General features: G+C 41.2%; 1 protein-coding gene across 4 annotated transcripts in view; it reads left to right on the top strand.

Annotated features, from left to right (window-relative positions):
• The window catches only part of Piezo (piezo type mechanosensitive ion channel component), a 242465-nt gene that overhangs the window by 191849 nt on the left and 24609 nt on the right, over positions 1-26007 (top strand). For all 4 annotated transcript variants that reach the window (XM_075698593.1, XM_075698600.1, XM_075698578.1 and 1 more), the window contains 6 exons: positions 1192-1353; positions 4374-4625; positions 6174-6389; positions 18110-18177; positions 18615-18683; positions 23501-24128. In XM_075698593.1, coding sequence (XP_075554708.1) covers positions 1192-1353; positions 4374-4625; positions 6174-6389; positions 18110-18177; positions 18615-18683; positions 23501-24128 — 1395 coding nt within the window. The remainder of the gene's footprint in view (positions 1-1191; positions 1354-4373; positions 4626-6173; positions 6390-18109; positions 18178-18614; positions 18684-23500; positions 24129-26007) is intronic.

Here is a 26007-nt window from a genome sequence, read left to right as displayed (position 1 = left end):
TTTTCAAATTCTAAGGATGGCTGGTCTGTTATTATTATTCCAGTATCTACATGCGTGCTTCCTACATAAGTTAAGGGAGTCCTGAACCACCCCCCAGGTTTGGTGAAAAAATTCGAGCCCTGTCGCGTTCAAATCAAACGTTGCACATGTGCACTACAGTTGCATGTAGCTGCAGTCTGCTGTGTAGTGTAGATACTAGAGAGTTTTAGAATAGGGGCCCCAAACGTTTTGGGACCCCAAAGAAATAGTGTCGAAGCCACTGCGCATGCGCGAGACGCAAACTGCGTTTGGGTTTTGCGTTCGGAACGCTATTTCACCGATTTAGCGGGAGCCCAAATAGCGGCCCCAAAAGCTTTGCGTCAGCAAACATGGCGGCACCCATCGAAGCGACGGCTCTAACCTAGCACTAAACTGGGTTCGATTTGTGGTAACCCGTGAAGTTCGCAAGCTAGAAAAAGTGACTGTGGTTATCGCTTTCTCTCAACTAGCGTGTATTATGAAGATTGATTTATTAGACGCCGCTGATTCCGAATTCAATTGTGGATTTTATGGCTCGTAGGCCTAACACGGCTAAGCTTGGCTGTTGAAGGCACATAAAGTCGGATTGCTCAAAACTAAGCACAACTAATTGTTTGCTGCTTACAGAATAACCTCTAAATTGTAATTAAACGTGAATACGTGCAAATCAAAATTACTATTCCTATTATAAAATGGTATATTTTGTTTAATTATTTCTAATAGCTTTTCTTTGACGCAGTAGTGGCACTGTCAGTGCAAGACGCTATCAGCAAACGCAAAGCCCTATTCTAAAACTCTGCATTCCTGGGTGCCCCAACGCTAACACCCACAAAGCTCTTTGGGGCCCCAAACTATTGGGGCCCCTATTCTAAAACTCTCTACTGTGGCCACTGTAGGGTGCTGCAACGAGTCCACGGGCTAGGTGCACTGCGACTTGCTGAGGACAACCACGTTTGGCTTACGTTTGGCATGTGTTAGGCGCCAAAATCGGAAGTAGTGGTGTGTACTTGAACTGCACGTCACGGTGACATGGAGTGCTGTGGGCATGCCCCGCTCCTCCATAGCGTTTGCAGTGCAAGGCATTGAAGAAGGAGCGGAATCCAGCTAAATTAATGAGGATGGATGTAATCTTCACCTTCATTGCAGTTTATCAAAGTCTGTTTTCTTTTTCAGCTGCTGAGTAATGCAATGAAAAGTGGAACCATAAAGTGTGCATCAGAAGATGCTCGCTTGGTGTCCGAGGAGGCAGATGATGTTAATGAGTCAAGCCGTCTATCTCCTATTGTGAGCATGGACCGATCACCACTCAGTCGCACCGTTTCCGGAACATCACAGGTCTTGGCTTTTCCTTTTTCATTGCATGTTCAAGCTTGGAAGTCAGAGTTATTCAAGCTTTATAACTGAATATTGCATGTTTTAAAAAAATGTGTTTTATCTGCCTGTCTAAAGGCTCATTGTTTCGTTTTTTTATGCGATGCATTAAAGAGGATGGGTCGTTGTACTTGCAGTGCAATATAGCCCACGTGTGGTAATGTATTTGCAAGCATTAAAATAACTTCTTTTAATTTTTTTTTAAATACGTAGGCCTTTTTTTTTTTGTTAAAGGAAATGCTTGAAAGCAATTTCAGATGTTTTGACCTTTAACAAACAGCTGTTAGCCTAAGTGTTACTTATGTTATTTTCCCCTCCTTGCAAGTGCTCAGGTTCACTAGAATTAACAGTTATGCAGGTATGGAGCTGGTCATATTGAAACATGGCAGGACAAAACGACATAGAGAAGAGAAAACACAAATTAGTGCAAGGAATTATACCAACTTTTGTTCTTTTGCACATTGTAGTAATGCCCTAAAAAGCTAAGTTTTAGTGCTTGTAATGTTTTGCTGTCACGTAATGTTGCACTACAGGTGTTACACTTAAATTGCATACTTTAAATTGCTTTTATGGGTTAACTAAGGGGGATGCAGTGATAAGATTTGTCACAAGGAGTGCTAAGGAACTAAAGGTGATATTTGCAAAATTTCAAAGTTGCGAAATAATTAGCACAATCATAATGGCCAAACTTTATATCTATAATGTCATGCTATAGTGTAACGCTTAAGTGTTACACTCTATTGTGTGTATGTGTTTTAGGGTAGACAGACCAATGAGGTTTGTCTTATTGGATTTTTTTAATCCTGCAAAAGCATGCACACACACAATACCCTGTTTAGTAAAATTTGAGGAACTGATTTTTCGCAAACCTTTTTGGAACATTAAGCAAGAAAATCATTCATAAAATTTGAACCAAATTAAATAGAAATGGACCCCATATTCAAAATAAGCACATAAAATTACACACGTCAATAAACTTTCAGCACCATAACTCAAATAAAGACTTCTTTTAAATAATTAACCCAACACCCATGTTGTAAATCATTTACCAGAGTAAATCTATAGCCTCTATAATGTCACACTGTAGTTACTGATTTACTTAAACAACTGCAGTAAATCAGTTAAAGATGCCAGAGGTGTCCAGTAATGCCTTTCTTGTCACTGCATTTCTGTTTTATGACTTATATGTTTCTTCTGTTGTTTAATCCATCTGCACATCACTTCAGGCTGCGCTTTCAATCTTTCATTTTCTGCTGTGCACCATTGCATGTTGAACATCTCTTAAAACCCCATTGTAACTGTGCAAAATATATAGTGTGTGTAGCAGTGTGCATCTCACACACATTGTCAGTAACATCAGTGGCTGCTCCAGCATTATGCTGGATGATTATGCACTGCTCACTGCCTTCAAGTGTACCTTCGCCTATGTGTGATCATGGCTATTGATTGCAGAATCTCTGATCAGCAAACAATTGCAAAAGCAAACATATTGTACAACTTCTGAAAGAGAATTTGTGTGTGCGTAGTAAAGCATGTAGAAAGGCTGATTACTATGGAAATGCTCATTACGAAAACATGTCTTGCTGGAGTGTACAGAAATTGAAACTGAAAGGAAAAAGCGCTTCCCTCTAGCCTACCGACAGAATATTCCTTTATATCCAGCAATGTTGCTTGGTGCTGATTCACTTTTTGACAGAAAATCTGTTTTTAACTTTCTGCAAGATGTTAGTTTATTGCAAGTTATAGGCCCAAGAGTTTCGTAGCACAGCATCTCACCAGAGGCTGCTGCTACGATAGTAGCATTTTGTAGAGCACGTGCCTACAGGCCCTTGCATTTAAGGGCCTCGCTGAGGCAATAATGCTATTAACATTTATATACTTTAGTATCTCATTCTATCAGAGCATACCTTTTAGATTCACAGCACATCTGACAAGTCATTGTGACTATTTTAATAGATATATACTTATTTTACTACTGTTTTTAGGCCCCTATACAACCACGTTACATTGTTATAGCCGACCATGATGCCATTTGTCATTTATTACATCATTGACTGCATGACAACATTGCTTGACATTCTGGCCATGATTGGCCCTTGCACCATAAAATACCACATATCATCATCATCAAATATTCAAGTTGTAATGTCTGCTAAGCCCCCGTGAGCAAGCTGAAGTAGAAACTCGTCAGAGCAAAAAGAGCATTGAAAACAAGAAATTGCCAGGGAAGCTATATTGATGAAACCAGTAACCTCGCAGAAAAATCATTAAAACAATGTCTGGATGATGTGGCCGAAAGACTCTTCATTAAATGAATTGACCGAGCAGCATTAAGTAATATGTGATGCCATTAACTTCAATTCAGCCCCTATCATTGCTAAAATAAACTTGTCATCCCACATGCTTTTAGAATCATGCATGCCATCTACTGCACGTATGATAAACAGAATGCAGTCCCCTCTCCACTTCGCAAGGTTTATTTGCAGACCTTACGTCATTCATTGCATATATAACTGAAGTTGCTGTGCATTTTGTTTCTGTTATCAAAGTACCCATACTGTGTTCTGAAAGTGCATATATGTTCTGTTTTGAATGGCAAGTGTACATTTTCTTAACTATTTTCTTCTTTCTTCAGACAATCCTTCCTCAAATCCTTAACTTTAGTTTCTATTGAGCTTTCACACTGCTGAGAACCAAGCTTTTGTTGTTCGTAGTACAGAGTTACATCAGTCACTTGCATATTTCATGATAAAATTTTTAGAGGGAGCATTATTCACAGCAAGTGAGCTGCTCTCTCTAGGAGTCATCTGCTGCAGCTGTCGTGGAAGAGACCTCAATGACGCATTAACAGGGTTATATGACTGTCCTGCAGCACAGTCCCGATATATACCTGCTATACTTGTAGCCTATTTGTTGCATAGGAACGTGTGTTTCAGAAATCCTTACAAGTATGTGCTTGTTGAGAAGCATTATGGTGTCTGCAGCCATCCAAGTCATCTAGCAGACCATTGCCAAGTGCAAGCGACTTGCCTTCCACGAGTGCTGACGAGGCAGTCCTCCCAGAGGACCCCCGTCATGAGACTCATGAGGGAGAGACTGCTGTGTTCCCTCTTGCCACTGCCACCATTGCTGCTTCCACTGCTGCTCCCACTGCGGCTCCCGCTGCTGCTCCCACCATCGCACTTTCTAGTGGTCCCACTACTTCCAAGCTTTCACAGCCTCAAGAGCCTAGCCAGGTTAGCTCCCTGGTTCCCAGCACCTTGAGTATGTTGAAATTTTACGAAATTGTTGTGGCATCCTCACTGATGAACATCCTGTGTTGGTTGGTATGTTTTCATAAATACTGTTGCTCCCCTTTCTTTATGTTAGGTTTGGAAAGTCTGTTGTTAAAAATTAGGGTACACATGAAGTTCATCTTTGTTCTGCACAAGTTTTGTTCTTGTACTGTGGCACAAACCGCTTAGGCAGTGTTATTTCTTCACTGCATACATGGTCATTAAAGTGATTAAAAAAAATTGGCACCATTAGACTGTAGACTTACCCACCTACCATGGCTGAGATAATTGCAGGCAACACTTCTTTCTCATCAGGCTCTTCTATTCCACTACAGACGATGTGCCACTAGCATTTATTACCAGAATGTTCTTTTTTAAGTGCTTGCACTTAAAAGATGTGCACATCATTATTCAAGTCTTACCTGTTACATGTCATGCATAAGGCATAGTTGTCAGCAGATGGGTTATGGCCAAGTGGCTAGCATGTCTAGTATGTGCACCAGTGCTGGCTCTGGGAGAATCCGTTCAAATCCTGTCACAGGACAGATTATTACAGGGAATATTTTTCTGCTTTCTTTGAGAGTGGTGAAGGGCCCCATGTTTTTACAAGAACATGGAACACAAAACCAAGGTTGTGAGCTGTGTATTTGTTACCAAATTTAAAAACCTGAATTGTCTCATGGTTTATGTACACAGTCACTACAGTGGTAATTTGGCCGAGTTCATTTCTCACAGTGAACTTGTTTTAGCACTGACATACATAAACACAAGGGGCACATTACACGAAGTTTCATGTATCGTGGGCTCCTTTTTATGTCTGTGTGTGTCAACACTAAAACAAGTTCAATATGTGCACAGTGTGAAATGCACACATTCATGTGTGCCAAACGCTGTGGTTTTTCTGGAAGCTTTGAACTCTCCTAATGGAGGCTGACGAAAATGCATGAAAAGGACGAATGCAGTGTTTGTTGCATTTTAGTCACCTTTCGCTCATTGCTACAAAATGTACTGACCTTTTCTGGAGCTCTGGGCGCTCGCAATAACTCATATGCTCGGGTCTGCCACCACGTTCAAGATACCAGGTTTGATTTCTTGCTGTAGCATTTCAATCACAGTCAACTGCAAAAACAATGTGCCGAGGTTTTCGTGCATGTTTAAAAAATCCAGGTGATCAAGCTCAATCTGGAGCTCTTCATTACAGTGACCTCTGTAGACAAGGTGTAGCTTCGGGATGTTAAACAGGATTATTACTTATTACTCATATTGTGATGTTTTTAGGGCACACTAACCGTACTGTGGTGTTAGCATGCTTAAACCCATAAAGTTAAATTTCGAATGCTTGTGAATTAAAAAAAAATTCATGAGTTTTACTAAGAAGTTGTCGCCCTTGCACGAGAATATATACTGCAGCTCAACCCCCATCAGGGGTTTACTTAAGCCATTCTGATTTCCTGAAGTAATTGCACTGTTTTTTAGGAACTAGCTGTTGAACAATTATGTCTATTTTAGGTGCCAGGGAGTGAAGTACCACCACTGGAAAGTGCAGCTCAACAGCCACCAGTGGAGGACACGTATGCTGAACGGATACGCAGCCTTCTGGCCTTTGGCTGGGCTCTTCTGGACAGCATGCTGATCAGTGCCACTGCCAAGCTCAATTCAGTCTCCCGTGACTATCGTTATGTGGCACGCAAGCTTGCCGACGAAAAGCGCATTGTCAAGGCTCAGGTTAGAAATGGCCTTTGTATTGATGCAAATGTTAAGTGCAGGATGAATACAAAAAGCTGAATGAGGAAAAGTGCAAGTGCCTGCCAAGTGTACAATGTAAATTGTATCTTGGAATGCATGCACATTTTATATTTGTACATGGTGTACAAAACTCTCTAAAATGCAAAGTGTTTGGCTTGTGCAAAGCTAAAGCATCTTTGGTTTCAGCTGAGGAACGCCAAGCACATGTAAACAGTATTCGTACTGCATATCCATTGTTATTTGAAAAGGTTTATGCCTGAGCATATTGCAGGAAGAAAAGCTCTGAGGCATTTGTGCTAAGTAACAGTGAATGTTTCACTATATGAGAGCAGTAGTCATTCAGCATAAACCTGGCATGCATTAGTACCCTTTCCCAATGTATTGTTGTTCCAAAGTGATACAAAATACCAATTTATTTCAAATAATAAATCTGTCGACCAATAACCCTTTATTTATTTAAATAAATAACTGAAGTAAATATATTTTTTGTCAATTGATATATATGTTTGATAGATTGCTTCTTATCAGGGAGACCTCTATAGCAGAGGACGTTACTGAATAACAGCCATTTCCTCTGCTATAGAGGTCTCCCTAATAAGAAGCAATATGGAGTAGGATTCTTAATCCATAAGGACATAGCGGGCAACATTGACGAATTCTACAGCATTAGTGAGAGGGTAGCTGTAGTTGTAATCAAAATTAATGCGAGGTATAGATTAAAGGTAGTACAAGCCTACGCTCCAACATCCAGCCACAATGATGAGGAATTGAATCAGTTTTATGAAGATGTTGAAAGCGATGAGAAAAGTGCAAACTTGGTATACAGTAGTAATGGGTGACTTCAATGCAAAAATGGGGAAAAAGCAGGTGGGTGAACAGGCAATTAGCAACTACGGCGTCGATTCTAGAAATGCTAGAGGAGAGGTGCTGGTAGAATTCTCAGAAAGGAATAAGCTGAGAATAATGAACACCTTTTTCAGGAAGCGTAGCAACAGAAAGTGGACCTGGAAAAGCCCTAATGGTGAAACAAGGAATGAAATTGATTTCATACTTTCTGCCGATTCCAGCATAGTGCAGGATGTAGAAGTGATAGGTAGGGTAAAGTGCAGTGATCATAGGTTAGTGAGGGCTAGGATTTACCTCAATTTGAAGAGCGAGAGTAAAATTGGTCAAGAACAAACAGGTCAACTTAGAGGCAGTAAGAGTAAAAGCAGACAAATTTAGACTGCTACTTGCAAACAAATTTGCATCCTTAGAACAGAGAGATGATGATGATGACATAGAGGTAATGAATGAAACCGTAACAAGGCTGGCTTCAGAGGCAGCAACTGAAGTGGGGCAACCAGTAGGCAAACAAAGAACCTAATATAGAAATGACAAAGAATGAAAGTGTCCAACTCAAGAGATAAGACTACTCAAGAGATAAGACTTCTACAGCCATGTCACATCTACCATGATGAACTTCACTGTCCACGCCATTCACAATACATTGTTAAAATTATCATTTGCCATGGCGCTCTTTGGCCATACCTGGCCCTTGTGCCATTAAACATCACATATCATCATCAAGAGATAAGATAGAATTCACGGTACTGCCAAAACTTATCAACAAGGCGAAAATAAGTGATATTCGAAATTATAACGTGAGAAAGACTGGGGAAGGCGTAAAAAATTGATGTAGCCTGAAATCAGTGAGAAGGAAACTTGGCATAGGACAAACCAAGATGTATGCACTGAAAGATAAGCAGGGTAATATCATCAGCAATCTCGAAGGTATGATAAATTCAGCGGAAGAATTCTATGCTGACCTGTACAGTAGCCAGAGGACTCAGAACTCCATTCGAAGGAATAATGAACAGGATACAGAAATTCCTCCTATATCTAGTGATTAGGTCAGAAGGGCCTTGCAAGACATGAAATAAGGAAGTGCGGCAGGAGAAGATGGAATAACAGTCGATTTAATCAAAGGTGGAGGAGACGTAATGCTAGGAAAACTGGCGGCTCTTTATATGAAGTGTCTATCAACTGCAAGGCTCCCAGAAAACTGGAAGAATGCAGACATTATACTAATCCACAAAAAGGGAGACATTGAAGAATTGAAAAATTACAGGCCCATTAGCTTACTCCCAGTATTATATAAAATATTTACCAAAATAATTGCCAATAGAATAAGGGCAACACTGGACTTTAGTCAACCACGGGAACAGGCTGGCTTCAGGAAGGGATTCTCTACAATGGATCACATCCATGGCATTAATCAGGTTATCGAGAAATCCGCAGAGTACAATAAGCCTCTCTATATGGCTTTCATAGATTACGAAAAAGCACTTGATTAAGTAGAGATACCAGCAGTCATAGAGGCATTGCGTAATCAAGGAGTACAGACCGCTTACGTAAATACCTTGGAAAATATCTATAGAGATTCCACAGCCACCTTAATTCTGCACAAGAAAAGTAGGAAGATACCTATAAAGAAAGGAGTCAGACAAGGAGACACAATCTCTCCAATGCTATTCACTGCATGCTTGGAAGAAATATTCAAGCTATTAAACTGGGAAGGTTTAGGACTAAGGATCGACGGTGAATACCTCAGCAACCTTCAGTTTGCCGATGACATTGTTCTATTCAACAACACTGCAAACGAGATACAACAAATGATTGAGGACCTTAACAGAGAGAGTGTAAGAGTGGGGCTGAAGATTAATATGCAGAAGGCAAAGATAATGATAAATAGCCGGGCAAGGGAACAAGAATTCAGGATCTCCAGTCAGCCTGTAGAGTCTGTGAAGGAGTACGTTTACCTAGGTCAACTAATCACAGGGAACCCTGACCATGAGAAGGAAATTCACTGAAGAATAAAAATGGGTTGGATCGCATACGGCAGACATCGTGAGCTCCTGACTGGAAGCTTACCATTATCATTGAAAAGGAAGATATACAATCGGTGCATTTTACCGGTGCTGTTATATGGGGCAGAGACTTGGAGACTGACAAAGAAGCTTGAGAACAAGTTAACAACCACGCAAAGAGCAATGGAATGAAAAATGTTAGGTGCATCGTTAAGAGACAGAAAGAGAGCGATTTGGATCAGAGAGCAAACAGGTATAGACAACATTCTAACTGACATGAAGAGAAAAAATGGCAATGGGCAGGTCATGTAATGCGTAGAGTAGATAACCATTGGACCATTAGGGTGACAGAATGGGTACCAAGAGAAGGGAAGCATAGTAGAGGACAACAGAAGACTAGGTGGTGCAACGAAATTAGGAAATTTGCAGGTGCTAGTTGGAATCGGTTGGCGCAGGGCAGGGGTAATTGGAGGTCGTGGGGAGAGGCCTTCGTCCTGCAGTGGACATAAAATAGGCTGGTGATGATGATGATGATGATGATATTAGCCAAAATTAAAAAGCATTAAACGCTTTGCTTTACTTGAAACAGAATCTTGACCAGGAGTATACTTTTTACTGTAATGCTTTGTAAGCAATCTCAAGCCCTTCAATCATTGGGACAGAGAATGAGTGCTTCTGTGCGCTTGGTGGATGCTTAGGCTGTGTAAAGTTGTAAGTGTTCCTTCTGCGTGAGCTACAATAGCGATGACTGGGCAGGTACTTTAAAGTCTGAGGCAAAGTAGATTCTGTCTGCCATTCATTGCTGAGAGATTTTTTGGGGGAACTGAGTGTGGCTACTCTTAATGCAAGAAGGTCTTAAGCTTTGCAGAAGCTAACTCATTTGCAAGATATGTACGGAAACAACGAAACAAGAGAAGCTGCACTGACCACAACTCTTAAAGGGCCCTCACCAGGCCACATAGCAAATTTTGCTTATATGCTGGAAGTTGTCATGTGCCCTCTAAGGAGTTTTCTACTGCAAGAATTTTTCGAATTAGTTCGTTGATAGCAGAGATAGAAATATTTGAAGTGCCACGAACCCATGATTTTGGGAGGCGAGCATCACCGCCAACATAGATGCTCCTTCGCTCTTTCAACTTACCCCTGTCTAGCCTCCGCAAGTGAAATTCTTCCTTGTGGTCTCCCATACCAGAGCCAGAGGATTTAGTGATGGTTAGGTACATCATGGACTCTGCCTTTTCTTTTTCTTTTTTTTTTCTGCTCGCGTTTTTGCTTGAGTTATGCTTTTTTGGTGACTGTCTAACACACGAGCTGTTGTGTTTGTGTTGTTTTGTGCAGTGCACATGTTTGCATGCACTGCATGAGAATACTTTGTTAGCGGTATAACTCAGTGCCACAGTCACAAGCACTGAGGCAGATGCAAGTGGATCAAAGAGCATGGTCGTGCATTGGAAATCGGTACAAAATGGCATATAGTTTCTTTTTCTGTGTGCATGACTGCACGACATGGGAACAAGCAGATGAAACGGAATTACATCCTTCTTGCTATGGCACGACGCGAAACAAAGATTCGCAGACATTCGGTTTGTAGGCTTTATTATTTTTCGAAACTTTAAATCATCTATTCAAGCAACAGATCAAACAAATCATTGATGTCGCCTTGAATAATTGTCAGTGTCGCATTTAACTGTGAGTGATGTTGCAGCACTGCAATTAATGTTGGTGCATTTGTGCAATTTATGTCGACTCTCCAGCTGGGAGCACAGCCCCCACGAGGAGAAGGGTGCACGGTTTTTGGTTTGAAATTTCAGCTCTCTTCATGGCGCGCAGCAGTGTAATACTTGGCAGACACGATTGTTAGTGCACATTGTATGCACTGCGCTTGTCAGCTCAAAATGGCCAGACCTGGTGAGGGGCCCTCTAAATTCTCTGTTGACACAGCCGACAGTATGAGGCACACCTTGTACGAGACCAGAATAAAAACAAAGAATAGGTTGACTTTGACCACTGTCATTTGAGCTAGTAGTACATAGCACCATGCACAAGAACAGAATAACCTGCCAAGTGTCTTGAATCTAACTTTATAGGCATCTAAGACCCACTATCACATTCAGCCAATGAGAGTTCAACTTGGCACAGGATTGGTCTGGCCTCGAGCAAATTTTGTGTATCCCTAGTGTAACCACACCTGCTGGTCTTGAACTGCAGGGCACACTCTCCATGAAGTAACCAGAAAAATGACAGAAGAAAAGGGGCTGTGAAGCCTCAGTCCCCCAAAGTATGAAAAGCCTAAGCAGGCATGAAAGGGTAAGGTTTAGGCTAGGTAAAGGAATTGGAAATGCTCGAAAGGAAAGATTAGTTGTGACTGTCTGAGAGGTGGCGGAAGGCAGGGTTACTGCAGATGCTTCTTTTGTGGTAGTTGCAAGCAAGAAAATCCACTGCAGATATTCAATGATTGTCAACTTGTGGGCTTGATTTTTTTTTCATGAAGTAAGCAGATAGGCTTTGGACTATTGGAAATAATAAAATTGAAAAATAAGCGCTTTGAAAGTCATCAAGATGTGTCAAGTTAAGAGCAAAAAGTTTTGAGAGAAGAACGCAGTGGGCAAACATATTTTCGAAATATGAGAGAAAGAAAAAGAAATGGACAAAATAAAATAACAATAAATAAGAAATGTACACTAAAATTTAATAAAGGGTGAATAATAGATAAAAAACAGTAAAAAAATACATGGCTTGTCAAAAGAAGAAAATAGTTAGCTCTGATTTACCAGATGTAAGATGGCAGAAGTTTAAGACTGCTGTTTTTATGTTCTTGTCATTAGTAGTATAATGAATCATTAATGCCTATTGGTTGTTACTTGTCAAACTTGTGGATGAGGTACAACTTATATTTTTATCTCTGTGGAAGAATAAAAGTGTGACTTACAGGGAGATGCTCCTCGAAACAACCTTTTTTTATTACTTGTATTAGAGGTTTCTAAATTCAGTAAAGTATAGAGTTTTCTATGCATATTTCAAATCTGGCACTACTTTTTGTGTAGCTGTTATAGTATTAGAGTTATGTCATGCACAATGACAAAATATAGTGATCCTTATGGGCACTTCTTTATGTAATAAATTTTCACAAAAAGCACCATGCTGTAGCTTGTTTAGCTCTTTGTAGATCGCAAAGTGCCGATATCTAACCCAACAGTGTGTACAATTACTGAAACTACGCATTTTAACCAATTTTTTTTCTCAGTTCTTTGAAATGTAACAGTGTACATTAGCAGCTTACTGCTTGGAGATATTGCGATTTCAAGTATACAGTAGCACAGTACATATCTTCAAGAGTATGTATGCCAAATTTCATTAGTATAAGACAATTGTAAGTGTACAAGGTTTCAAGTGTACAAGTTCCAGTAATTCTACATGCTGTTTGAATAGATATTGGCCATTTGATACCTACAAAGAGCTAAATAAGCTACAGCACAAAGCATTTTGCGAAAATTTATTACACAATAAAGTGGCCGCAAAAACACTCTATTTTGCAATTTTGTAGGACTTAAGGGGGGACACGGGTCTTTGCGGCGAAAAAATCGCGAAAAAATCGATTTTTTGAAAATGAAATTTTCGAATTCTACAGCTAATATTCCTTTAATTCACCAAGTTTCAAATCTCAGGGAAGAGTATTTCCTCCGCAATATCAAGTTATAACATCACTGTGAGCTGAATTCCGCGCAAAAACAGCCCTTTTTATCGCGGCGCGTAGTTCTTTTTCTATGCGCGCGATCGCGGCCATCTTGGTCTCGTTGGAAAGAGGAGCCTTCCTTCTTTAATTTCCCGCCAAAAGTGACTCCGTCGGTACGCCAGTGACGTTGAAATCCGGGGAAGAAAAAAAGCCGGAACGCGCGATCCGATTCGTTGACTAGCGCACGTGACCAAAAACGCGTGCTGTGGTTGGCTACGCGAGGTTCCCATCGTCTGCTCCACTCCGCAGGCGACGCGACGGCGCGTCTCGTAGGTTTGTTGGCACACGCCCAACGATGTCCAGTCCACCGGGGAAGTTCACCACGAGGCACAAGTTCGGCAAAAGGAAGCGATCAGCTTATAACTTTCAAAAGCGCTCCATTGCTTCTCAAAGCATGGAGAGTAGCTCGCCGCCAACCGCAAATGATGCCGAAGCCGCGGACGATGCCGAAGTAGGCCTAGCCAGCTCACAAATGAGTGAAATCGTTACGGATAGCGGCCGCGTTCGGCGTGACACTGCAATGTTGCAGCGTGCGGATTTTTCGCAGAGGGAGATGAATGCTCAAAAAGTTCTTGCGTCAACGCCAGCAACAAAGCGGGTGTTGGATTTGCTCACTCGCGCCGACGGCGCTGCAGCCGCGCCAGTCGACGCCGAGGCAGGCTTCGCTATCCTCAGTAGGACTCCTTGAACGCACTGATGTCGTTTGTCAAGTGCAAGGTGTGCGGCGGCAGCGTCGCAGGAGGCAAAAGCGAACGGTAATCTGGCCTCGCCATAAAGATCGTTATCACATGCGCGTGTTGGGGCGATATCGCGTCGGCGTGAAACTCGACCCGCTTGAACGACAACCTTGCCGCGCGCGCGATGCAAGCCACCGGGAATCGGCGAAAGGTGCCAAACGATGTTTTTGGCGCATTTGGGTGGCCGTGGTCAGGGCAACTACTTTCCTGGTGGCTTTTAGCCACTTTCACTACAAAATAATGCAAAATTATTTCTGTACTTTTGATTAAAAGTGAATGTATTCCTTTTTTCTCGTTTTCTCGAAACACCGACTTTTGACTTGTTGCTGATTTGCCGCGGCGATATCTCTGCCTTCAAAGCAGATAGAGCCATAATTTTTGTTGTGGCTTGTAGCTGAGGGTGCAAAGTACACAATGGTAGGGTCAGATTTTGGAATTTATGCTTTAAAAATTTTCAATTCTGCTTTAGATCAGACAGTGGGGTAGCCACAATTCGAACAGTAAAGATTGAATTGCTATAAAATTGCTAATATTTGATGTATCAAAATAGTATTCCTACCATTGTGTTCCTTATGTTTTCTAATACCAAGGCATGTGCCAATATGAATTTTGTAGCGCATTTTTTTTTTCCTATTGTTTGTGCAAATTATGAACAATGAATTTCATTTATCTTCAGAACTAAATGGCCTATTGGAAAAATACTTACATATTTGAAATCAGCACAAATGTCTTAACAAGAATGGAAAGTTTCATGAATATTGATGGAAAACATCATGAACATTATTTGAAGAGCAGTGTCCCCCCTTAACTCAAGTACTATAGCAGCTTGTAAGCATTGGGGTCGGGCATGAAATAGATGGTAGCTGGCCCATGCTGTCATCCGACTCATCCACCCTAAGGACGTTGTTGAAGGGAAGGACGTTCTCATCGAGAACGTGGAATATGGGATTTATTTACAGTATCTACATGAAGGGTGGAGAATGTTACATTTCATCAGTCTAGCATGACTGAAAGAGAATGCATACCAAGCAGCCGTAAACAGCTCCTTAAAAACTCTGTCCTCCCTAGATCCCTAGGTGAGGGAAAACTGCCGTTCAACCTTCGACCAATGAAAGCGTCCAAAGTCATCATAGTCGACCCGCCTTTGAGGGGGAGGGTTCGCACACTCACTCCCGTACTTTGGTTTCACAGAACACACCGAGGTGAGAGGGTTCTTTTAGACAGGGGTCTTGACCCGAGCAGGCGCCTCTTGATCCCACAGCTGACCCGCCGCGTCTGTCCATTGACTGTGACGACCTCTGGGGCCCGTGAGAAAGCACCACAAGACATCCTCTTCCAGGAGTTCTCCCGCTCCAAGCACACCGTGAACGCGACAGCGAATCAACCAACAATACTTGGTCTGCTGAACGGCTAGCCCCGTTGGGCTGTACGAGGAGGCGCATTGTCGTCTTTACAAAGCGAGTCATTGCAGCAGGCTGGAAAGGGTTCCAAGGTCGCTTCTCCAAAGATCACCACCCCCACTGCTGCAGCGAGCTGGGAAAATTTTGCAGGTCGATACCCCTGCAGGCCAATCATAACAAGCTACACAGAAACTAATGACACATTTGAAATCTACTTGAAATGTTCTATAAGTGGGTGGATTTTCAAATCTCTAGTACAAATATTAAAGAAATGCTTTTTCGAGGAGAGTCTCCCCTTAAATACAAACCATAGGTGTTTGGAAGCTGTGACTTGGCAGGTTAAAATGTTCAGTGACTGCTTTAGAAAGTTTCTTGACTGCATCTATACGAAAAACTAAGCCCATCAGGTTTACAGTCTCAGCTTACACGTGATGGGTTTTCTTGCTTGCCACCACTGCAAAAGAAGTATCTACAGAACTCCCCCTCCCCCCCCCACCTCTCACTATCACAGCTAATCCTTCCTTTTAGACACATTTCCACTTTCCTTGCCCAGATCTCACCTTATACTCTTTTTGCACACACTTATGATCCTTGACCTTGGAGAAGAAAGAGCTGAATAAATCCTGACAAGAAATGCAGTTGCCTTTTTGAACCATTGGCTTCAGACTGAGGCTTCACTTTTTCATCCGCTGTTGATCACTTCGAGTGTCCACTTTCTCGTGACCCCTGTGTCTGATTTGTGTCAAGTTATGTTTTGTATAGTAAGGCTTTCATAATGATGTCTTTATCAGCGTATTGGTTAGGCTTGTGTAATAGACGAGGTAGCCTTTGTCCTCATGGCAACCCAGAAACATTTCTTTCCTCAATGCAGAAAACGGGCCTCTCTTTTTGGTGTGTACTTATTTATTTTGTTTAATTTATCAAAGTATGAGCTGTAATGCCTGCTCGGATATGTTCAAATTTAGCGTAGTTGTTTTGAAAAAATGCAATGTAAAAGTTATGGGTTAAATGTTGAACATTTATTTGTTAAAGGGACATTAACATTAAATAGGAACATGAGGTTAATTTTGAATTAGTATATTGCAGCTATGTAACACCAAAAGGGTCAGTCTTATCATATGGGGAGGTTTGGTAAGAGAGGACTTGTGTAGGGGTGAAAGACATGTGGAGGCACCAACTTGAATTCTTGCACTAGCTCTTGGTAACCTCATGTAATATAATAACCTTTGCTCAGGATTAGTTACTAGCTTATCGATAAACAAGGGTCATGTTGCTTTCTAAAGGAATCAATGAATCAACTAGCAAGATTCCAATAACTTTTTCTGTGTAAAAGCAGCCTAAACACATGAAAATACTTCGAAATCTATGATGTCCTTGAAATCGTAACTCACCTGACTTTCAGTGCGAAATTCAAAAAGGGCAAACTTATTTTTATTTTTTCCACCAATAAGCAGCTTGTCCACCAAAGTTGTCCAACAATAAACATATTTGTCTGCAAAAAAATAAAGATGGTTTTGAAAAAGCACTTCACCAGCATAAACTGATTTATTGTTGCTCTTTAGTTTATTTTTAAAAATTTGCCTTAGAAATACTGCAAGTAAAAAAAAATTGGCAATTTACAGAAATATATGCTTTGCCCACAGTCTGAATGTGTCTAGTTAGAACATACGAAGATAAAAGCTTATCAGCTGTGGTAGCTCAGTGGCTATGGCGTTGCATTGCTGAGCCCAAGGTGACGGGTTCGATCCCGGCCGCGGCGGCCACATTTCGATGGAGGCGAAATGCAAAAATGCTCATTTACTTACATTTAGGTGCACATTAAAGAACCCCACAAGGAGTCGGGATAAACTGGAGTTCACAACTGTGGCTTGCCTCATAATCAGATCGTGGATTTTTCATGTAAAACCCCAGAATTTAATTTAATTTAAAGCTATAGTCTTTTTTTAGATTTATGTTAACCATGATTATGCTCATGCTACTTAGGGGAGCAGTTCTGTCTTGTGAAGCATAGGCACTAATCTGTCAGAAAATGCTTGACTGCCTGCAGCATGGCTTGTGCTTGATTTTGATCTATGTTTTCTTAGGCTTTAGGTGCAATGACTTTTAAGGTGGGAAGTGGCCACAAGGGAAGTGGCCACAATGCTTCTCATGATTGAAGGTGTGATTGATCAGCTTCTTTTTGAAAGCAAGAAGCAAGCTGGCTTCACTGAGCACTTTGAGCTAGTTCCAAAGCTGCTGGATCGAGAATAGAGGATAGAGAACCAGTTTGTTCAAACAGGCCACTGGAAAGCAATAAACAAGCAAGATGAGGGTCAGGTTGAAACCAATCTCACACTCTCATTTCAGTAAAAAACCCCATCTGGCAGGAAGCATTCCCTAGTACTTTGTACTTATGTTCTTATAATAAGGGAACACCAATTATTGAAAATTATGGAATTATGGAGCATTCAGTAATTATGGAACATAACAGTGAAAGCAACACTAAGTCTACTGCTGGTAACAAAATTTGTAAAGCAGCATAGGTAGCTGTCAGAGCTGAAAATCAGGTGAGCCAACAAAATCTGCTTAGTTTTCTTGGCTATTTTCATTTTAATGTTGCTCACTCGAAATGAGCAAAGCACAGATTTTGTGTTGTTCCACTTCAGAAGTGCCAGTGCATACGTTGGAATCCAATTTTGACATCACCTCCCAGTGAGGTTTTATTTATTGCAGCTCCCCAAATCAGGCCAAAAAATTGCAAAATGCAACCAAAACTGAAAGCTCCATCTTTAAGGCTATGCAATGGTTGACATTACTTGTAGGAAAATGCCAGGCACTGTTTTCTAGCATGTCAAAAGGCAATTGTTCAAATTGAATAAGTTACGATAAATAAATTATCTGAGCTAAAATAGGCGAATGTAAATATGTGTGTCTTCACATTGAGAGTCTGGTATAAAGTTCTGTGCTCTTATGAGTTCTTTTGTGTGTGTTCCTTCCAAAGTTTGTTCATGGCCTTGCCACCACACTTGGCGAGCACACTGTGAAAAGCAGGAAGTTCCACTTCCATGAGTAAGTATGTCTTCCGTGAGCTTCGTTAGTTCATTCTCAAATTAATGTAAACCTAATTATGTTTATGTGAACTTGTTTGCTAGTCACTTTATCAATTCTTTACGAAGGCAAGATTTTCCTTCCGTATTTGTTGCTTGGACACATATTTTGTGTCTCGTAATATTTCAACTTTAATTCTAAATTTGAACATGTAGTCTAATTCATATTTCTAGCATCATTTATGCATATCATAAAGAAGTTTAACTGTGGAAAGAAAACCTAATGTAGGTATTTTTTTATATTTGAAAGTATGTCTATAATTAGTCTTGCTTGCACAGCTGCTTCTGGTTGGGTTTTTACCTGTAGCTTCTACCATCAATTTGTAGTTTGCACTGCCTAATCACTATAGCATTCTTGCATATTTACTTATACTTTCTTTCTGAATGAATTTGTTATAGACACTCTACAGAGAGTCACCATGCTAAGACTGTGCCTGACAAGAAAAGCAGTGAAGAAATGCTCCTCAGGTATGAAGCCTATCATTGAGCTGTTATGATAGAGGTTTGTCAACTTGCATATAACTAGCAATCTTACTTGAAGTATTCTGTCCTCATTTTTTCACATGAGTGCCTAAGTGCAGTATTCTTTGTCGGCATGAGAAATTAAAAAAAAAATGTAATGGCCTTCCACACATGGCTCATTCCATGCCAAACGTCCCAGACATTGCATTGAACCCTCTCAGATTCTATTTCATGAAATTCTGGGCAATCATTTTGCTACACTGTTGTTAGCCCTTGTAAACTATTTTTCCAATAAATTTTTTTTTCTATTTCTTACAATGATTTGAATGTTGTAGTGTTGAGCAAAATCTAAATTGTGAAAAATACACCTGCAACAATACAACATGACACGAGCACCTTGTGAATCTGCTGGTTTCTAGAAAAGGAATCGAACTTTCTTATTCCTTCCCATTGGTGGCCACTACTTTGTCTCACAATGTGCTTTGTGGTGAGGCAATGCGGCGATTCTAGACAGATTTTGGCCTTTTTACTAAAATTTGACCAGTTTACAGGCACAATACAACTGCATTATGTGTCTGCATAGTTAGCAATAAGCGTGCCCAAAAACTATTGAAGTCAATAGGCTAGTATTTTCAAGATAGAAGAGGTGCAAACATTGAAAAATTTGCTAAATGTTTTATGCGCTCCAGGTAAAGAATGTACACTTCAATTCATTTTGAAGGGTATACAAAAGAGATTTATTTCTGAAAGTTTAATCGGGGTACTTTTTGTTTTAGGCACGAAAAAAATTTTGACGTTGAGCGTCCGCAGCACCTTTGGGCGCCGGCCTGTAAGTCCGCTTCACTGTGCCGCGCACTTCTCTATAGCAACGGAAAGTGGCGGCAGCCGCGTGGGTGGCAAGATTGCGTGATGCTTTGTGTTTTCATATTGCTAGCAACTTGTAAACAGTGTGGCTGGCTGGCATGAGATTCCGGAAAGGTATAAATGGCTACCGATTAGCACTAGGAGCTGATATTTCACTGTCACAGCGCTGGATTGGTGCAGATGTGGCACTCTGTTTTTCTTGAATGCATGCCAAGAACTTCGTCCTTTGCTCTGATGCAAATAGCTTTGCGTGCCTGTTACTCTGACGCTCCAAAGAACTTAATAATTTTTTCATGTGACAATGAAATGGAGCTAGTGTCAAAATCTAGTTTTCTCAGTCCTTCATTTTCACATTTCTTTTAAACTGGTTCATTATAGCTATTTAGTCACTTGTTGAGAACTTGTCACTGCAATGTTCAGCAGATGTCCATGGCTGTTGAAGACCCAGTATGAATAGACTATCTTTTTGGTGCTTCTCGAGCCGTTTGACCTTCTTTGTACAGGTCTGTCGAGCATTCTTTCTTTACCCTATACTTACCCCTATAGACTTATCCCTATAGCAGCCAGCGTCTCATTTAGGTCTTTATTTAGGTGTTCCAGCTCACTCGGATCAGAGTGAATTCCACTTTCCTGGAGAGTAACCTTCAGGGCTTGTAGCTTTCAACGTAGTATAGCACACATGCACTTTTGGCCCAACCTCCCCCCGGAATGAGTCCCAGCATTTGTTGGAGGCCAGCCACAGTCGTGGTAGTCATGCATGTCCCCTGCCTATTAATGCATTAGCATTCTTAGGGTACTTCAGGCACTTTTCAGGGGTTATCTATACATGTTTGTTTGTATCTAACTGTTTTCACACCTACCTGGGTCACTGGATAGTCCATGGACAAATGGGTAGCGCATCGGGCTGCTGTGCTAAGGAGCAGTGTTCAAAACCAACCAAAACCAACTTAGGTCACTGAATATGTGGCAATGTGTACATTTGTGCCGCTCTTCAACGGACCTCATTCATGCTGTCATGGGTCACTGTAGATGTGGGACCCAGTAGGTGCCACTGTTCCATGAAACTCTTTGATGCCAACTTAGAGCACTTGGTATGTGCCACTCGCTCTGTACTGGTCTTCAATGAACCTCTTTGATGCTTACTTGGATCACTGGGTATGTGCCAGTAGGTGTGTACCACTCTTCAATGAATGTCATTGACACCAACTATGTGCCACGGGGAATGTGCCACTTTACAATGACAAAAGATCCTTTAGTTTTCACAGATACTGCATAGAATGGAAACCAGGTCACAAGGGTTCCTAAAGGACAGTACCCCAACACTTTAGCAGGCTGCACCACAAATGAACTGAGTATGTGCCGCTTTTCAATGAACCTCTCACCAATGTGGGTCACTGAGTATGTGCCACTAGGTGTGCGGCAAGTGAGGAAACAATTATCAGTGTTTTCAGGCACCAGTGTGCCACGCTACTCATCTTGGAGGCCACGCACGGACTTCTTGGCAGTGCCACTAAATGGCGCAGCATGTCCAGAAAGGAGCGTGAGAGAGGGGAGCCCAGTTGGTGCATGACACGCTTCTCGGCGTTTACACACACAGGCTTTGCAGCAGCAGATGGGGCCAGTAAATGGAGCCAAGTGTTCTTGAGGAAGTGCTAAAGAGGAATCCCACTGCAGTACACTCCTCATACATAACTCGTTTTGACGGTGGCAATACATTGTGTCACTATATTGAATCAGTGCTAAACACATTACCGTAGACACCATCGACAATCATCGTGAGATAAGTTTTTTTTTTTTTATTGTGCATGAGGAATGGGCTAGAGCACCACTTTCACACCATGTGTTCTGTACATTTTCAAAAACATGGTATAGTGATGGTAGCATACTGTAGAGATGCTTTGGTTACTTTACACTGCAGTTTCAAGAGACCACTCTACTTCACTGAGATCTTGCAAGTTAAATATCTGCTGTTGTTTTGACTGTTGTCCTGTGTCAATCCATATGGCCAGGTGAACACACAAGCAGTTCACTTCCTGAAATGCAGGAGATGTGACATAAACGTGCGGAGAAAATTCCAGCTGCCGTGTTCGTTAAGAAATATATAGTGCACCATCATAGTTATCTCCTCAAATTCTGCTTGCACATGTGGTTTGGCAGACATAATTTTTGCAAGAAAGTATAGTGGACAGATTCACAAATTAATAAAATTTTTAATTTCTTTATTCTCATTGTTACGTATATGTTCATATTAGAAACTTGAGGTTAAGCGTAACCGAAGGCAACTTCATTTTGATCGATAGTTCTACAGTGTGGAAGAAACAAGCACATGCCATTGAAGAAGGCATTTAATGTACAGTACTAGTTATTTCATAAACCAAGAAATAAATGTGCTTTAAAAGTTCTTGATGCCTACCTTCAAAGATACAAATTTCAGGAGAAGAAGCACTGGCACATCCACATGAGAAGTCAAATCACATACTGTACACAGTCAAATAGTAAACCCCACGTGCTCTCTCGCCATGCATACTGCATGCAATGCGGTCAGCTCTGTGTTTGTCAGGCAGAATTGTCCTTAATTCTAGATCTTTATCGCTTCCACTTTTAGTTGTACAAACCAACCTGTTGTCAGTATATGAGCACAGACGCTCCATGTAAAATATGACAAGACATTGGTATACACACCATTCGCAGTGTTTATGTTGTGTTATGTTAGGGATGGTGCTCGGTTGGTCATGCAATCTCAGGAGGCAAGTTCATCTCTACCAAAGAGCTGAGCATAGGAAATCAAAGGAGCAGTCGGCTCCATAGCAGGAATGGCATGGCTCATGTTCAAGCAAGCAGCTCAGAAGAAAGAAGTATAAGTGTTTCCCCTGCGTTACGCACTTTTATATGACAATATATTCCTGAACAAACCATCTCTCATTTTCTCTGACACTTACTTAATTGGTGGCACCACAAAAAAACCTGCGAATATGTGTAGAATTAGTATTGTCAAGCAGCCAGCTATGTGAAAACAACAAAGCGGCATACAATTTTGCCACCCATGTGGCCACTGCATATTTCTGTGGCCCTGGAGAAGTACATGGCGCAGTGAAGCAGACTTATGGGCCAGTGCCTTGGGATGTGGTGGACACTGAGCATAAAAATTTTTTTCTCTCCTAAAGAACAAAGTACTACAATTAAACTTTCAGAAATAAATCTCTTTTGTACACCCTTCCAAATGAATTCAAGTATGCATTTTTACTTGGACCAGATCAGCAATCTACATGTGCCTGAACATGAAGCACTTTGCACATTTTTCAATTTTTGTGGCTCTTCCACCTCGAAACTACTTGCCTATCACACTTGCCACCAACTAAGCAGACACATGCTGTAGTCCTATTGTGTCTGTAAAACTTGTCAAATTTTGTAAAAAAAAAGGCCAAGATCAATCCAGAATCATCGTATTGCTTCACTACAAAGCACATTGTCTGACAAAGTAGCAGATGCCAATGGGAGGGAATAAGAAAGCACGATTCCTTTTCTAGCAACCAACTGATTTGCAGGACACTCCATATGGTATTGTATTTTTGCGTCCCCCCCCACCCCCCGCAACCTACGTTTCACTCAACACTGCATCACTGAAATCACTTAGAGGCCAAAAATAAATTTTCTCACAAAAGTAGTTTATGAGGAGAAATTGTGTAAATAGAAATGGAATTGGAAAGGGTCGAGCACAATGTCTGTTGACGTTTGGTGTGGAATGACCCACATGCATTTGTGCTTAATGCTTCATACCTATTATGTTTCGTGTTATTCTGTAAAGTCCCTTATAGATTGTTAGGTTGCACTCATTTGCTGAAGTGACAATGCAGTGCTGTGGAATTGCCTGAATTGTTTGTTTGTTTTTCTACATAAAAAAAGTAGATAGTTTTTCTACATGGCTCTTTGATGCTGTTTTTGTTTTTGTTGGTTTACAGTGGGAGTCTGGAAATGGTAGATGGTCCTGACAAGCAAGATGGTCACAAGCACCACCCTTCATTAGTGCGTTTTTTGATTGCATGCTACTATGCTATTGTGTCACGCTCTGAAGTTGTTTGCTACCTAGTCATTGTCCTTAACCAAATGAAGTCAGCCAGCCTGCTCTCGTTGCCACTGCCTCTGATGGCATTCCTGTGGGGCTCATTATCAGTGCCGCGTCCAACCAAGACTTTCTGGATCACAATCATCACCTACACTGAAGCTATTGTTGTTGTCAAGTACCTCTTCCAATTTGACTTCTTCGACTGGAATGACTCGGTGCCTGTAAACAGGCCGTTTGACCCTCCGCGCATTTTGGGCATTGAGAAGCGCAAGGAGGACAATGACTATGCACTCTACGACCTGCTCTTGCTCTTGCTGGTCTTCTTTCACCGCTTCATGCTCAAGAGCCTTGGCCTTTGGAAAGATACCGACCGAAGTGTCAGTGTGTCTGCCATTCAGCAACAAGAGCCAGCATCAAATGAGGAACAGTACTTCACAGCTGCTAGACGGGCATCTGAGCACAGTGTGGCAGCACCTGGTTTCCTCGCCAGTGTACCACCAGATCAGCTGCCCGGTACCAGTGGGGTAAGCTTTATGAAATAGGCAAACTACCCATTTGTTCATTATTTCAAAACATAGCACAACAGGTAGGACATCAGGCCAGTGCTTAGACCATAAAAAGACCTATAAAAAGACCTATAAAAAGACCTGTAAAAGACCTAAAAGGCCTATAAAGCAAGAAGTAGTGGAAGACTTTAAGAGCACCATCACACTTATGGTTACCACACTTTTCCATCTCTATGTATACCATTTTTACAACAATATATGGCACATCTTCTGTAATGTCCAGCTTAAAAGTGCACCTCACATTATTATTGGAACTGTGCTATGAATGAAATGAGACATTTTCTTTGGACAGTGCACCATGCTCTAGCACCAAGCAATCTGAGCAATGGAGGAAAGCTCATCCTAGACCTCGTATTTCATCTGAGGGCTTCTACACATAGTTAAAATGCAAATTAGTGCATTTACAGCTCACCTAAATGTAAAATCGTTTAACACGATGTATCAGTAGCAGCAAGACAAGACGGTAGAGGGTGGTGCTTCTTTGTTGGCCATCACTGCTCATATGCAGTAAGGAAGTGCTAGGCAGTAGTGATGGATAGAATTTACAGCTAGTCTCCCATTTACTATTTACTTCTTTTACATTCTTCTAAGCCATTTGCTGTGGTTGCTCTGTTAAGTCAGTTTGTGTTGTATAGGTGCATTAGTAAGTCTGGCATGTTCACCCCTATTTTATATTTATGATCACTGCAAAACGTTTTTTTGCTAATATCACAAGAGGGAAATTGTGTATTCATAACCTTCACTGCTAAAGTAAGAAGATTGAATAGCTCTTGGCTTGTCCGCATTTTGAGTACATACATTTTAAACGCATACAGAAGATCTACAACTATCCAATCCATGAAATCCCGGTTGTGGCAGTTGCATTTTAGTGTAGGTGAAATGCAAAAATGCCTGTGCACCCTGCATTGGGTGCATGTTAAAGAACCGTAGGTAGTCAAAATCAATCCAGAGTTCCTTACTACGGCATGCCTCATAATCTTATCGTGATTTTGGCACATAAAGCCCCAGAATTTAATAAATAATTTAAAGAGCTTATTGATGGAACAATTTGCCTGACAGTACCCTAGCTGTGAACACAGCTCCATGTGATATATATTTCAGTATAAGAGTTATGTCATGATGATGGAAATATTGGCAGGTCTGGTATTCAGTCAGCATGCAACAGTAGGCTTAATACACTTCACAATTTAAGTAAGGCGTCTTTAATATGTTTTAAATAGTCATATTTGACAAATGCAGTCCTTCTGAGTCTGTAAGATGTATGATGTATAGTTTGTGAAACGAGTAAAAATCATGCGTAATCCTCTAAACTTTTATATATATTTAAAATATTGGTGAAGAACTGAAGTGATAGCCACTGCAAAGCTTCATTCTGAGTCGTTACCCTACACGTCCACCAAATGCTACGAAGAGGAAGCACAAGACACAAACACATATACAAGTATTTACATATGAAAGGGTAGTTGTAAACACACAGGGTGGTACACAGGTCACAGCTCTCATAGACAGTCTACCATTTCTTCTTCATGTATCTCTTGCGTACGGGGCCCTGTCCAAATGCACTGTAACAGTATTAGGTTTGTTAACAAAGAACTTGCTTCGTACCTAATTCTATGGTAATTGTTACTGTTTTGCTGACATGTGGAAGCATTGTGAAGAGGGCTCTGAGAAAATGTGATGCTAGCCCTTTGATGCCATGGTCAAGTTCCATTTGACCAGACTCGCTGTGCAAATTTTATTGGTGATGAATCTTACACATCCAGCAAGTGTGTCATCCCCAAGTGATCCTGGACAAGTGTTGGCAATCTTCTGCATGGTGTTGCGAAGACGCATCACT

This window comes from Dermacentor variabilis, chromosome 1, assembly GCF_050947875.1.
Source record: "Dermacentor variabilis isolate Ectoservices chromosome 1, ASM5094787v1, whole genome shotgun sequence".
Classification (NCBI taxonomy): Eukaryota; Metazoa; Arthropoda; class Arachnida; order Ixodida; family Ixodidae; genus Dermacentor; species Dermacentor variabilis.
The sequence above is the reverse complement of the archived record's forward strand: the minus strand, read 5'-3'. Positions and strand labels throughout refer to the sequence as shown.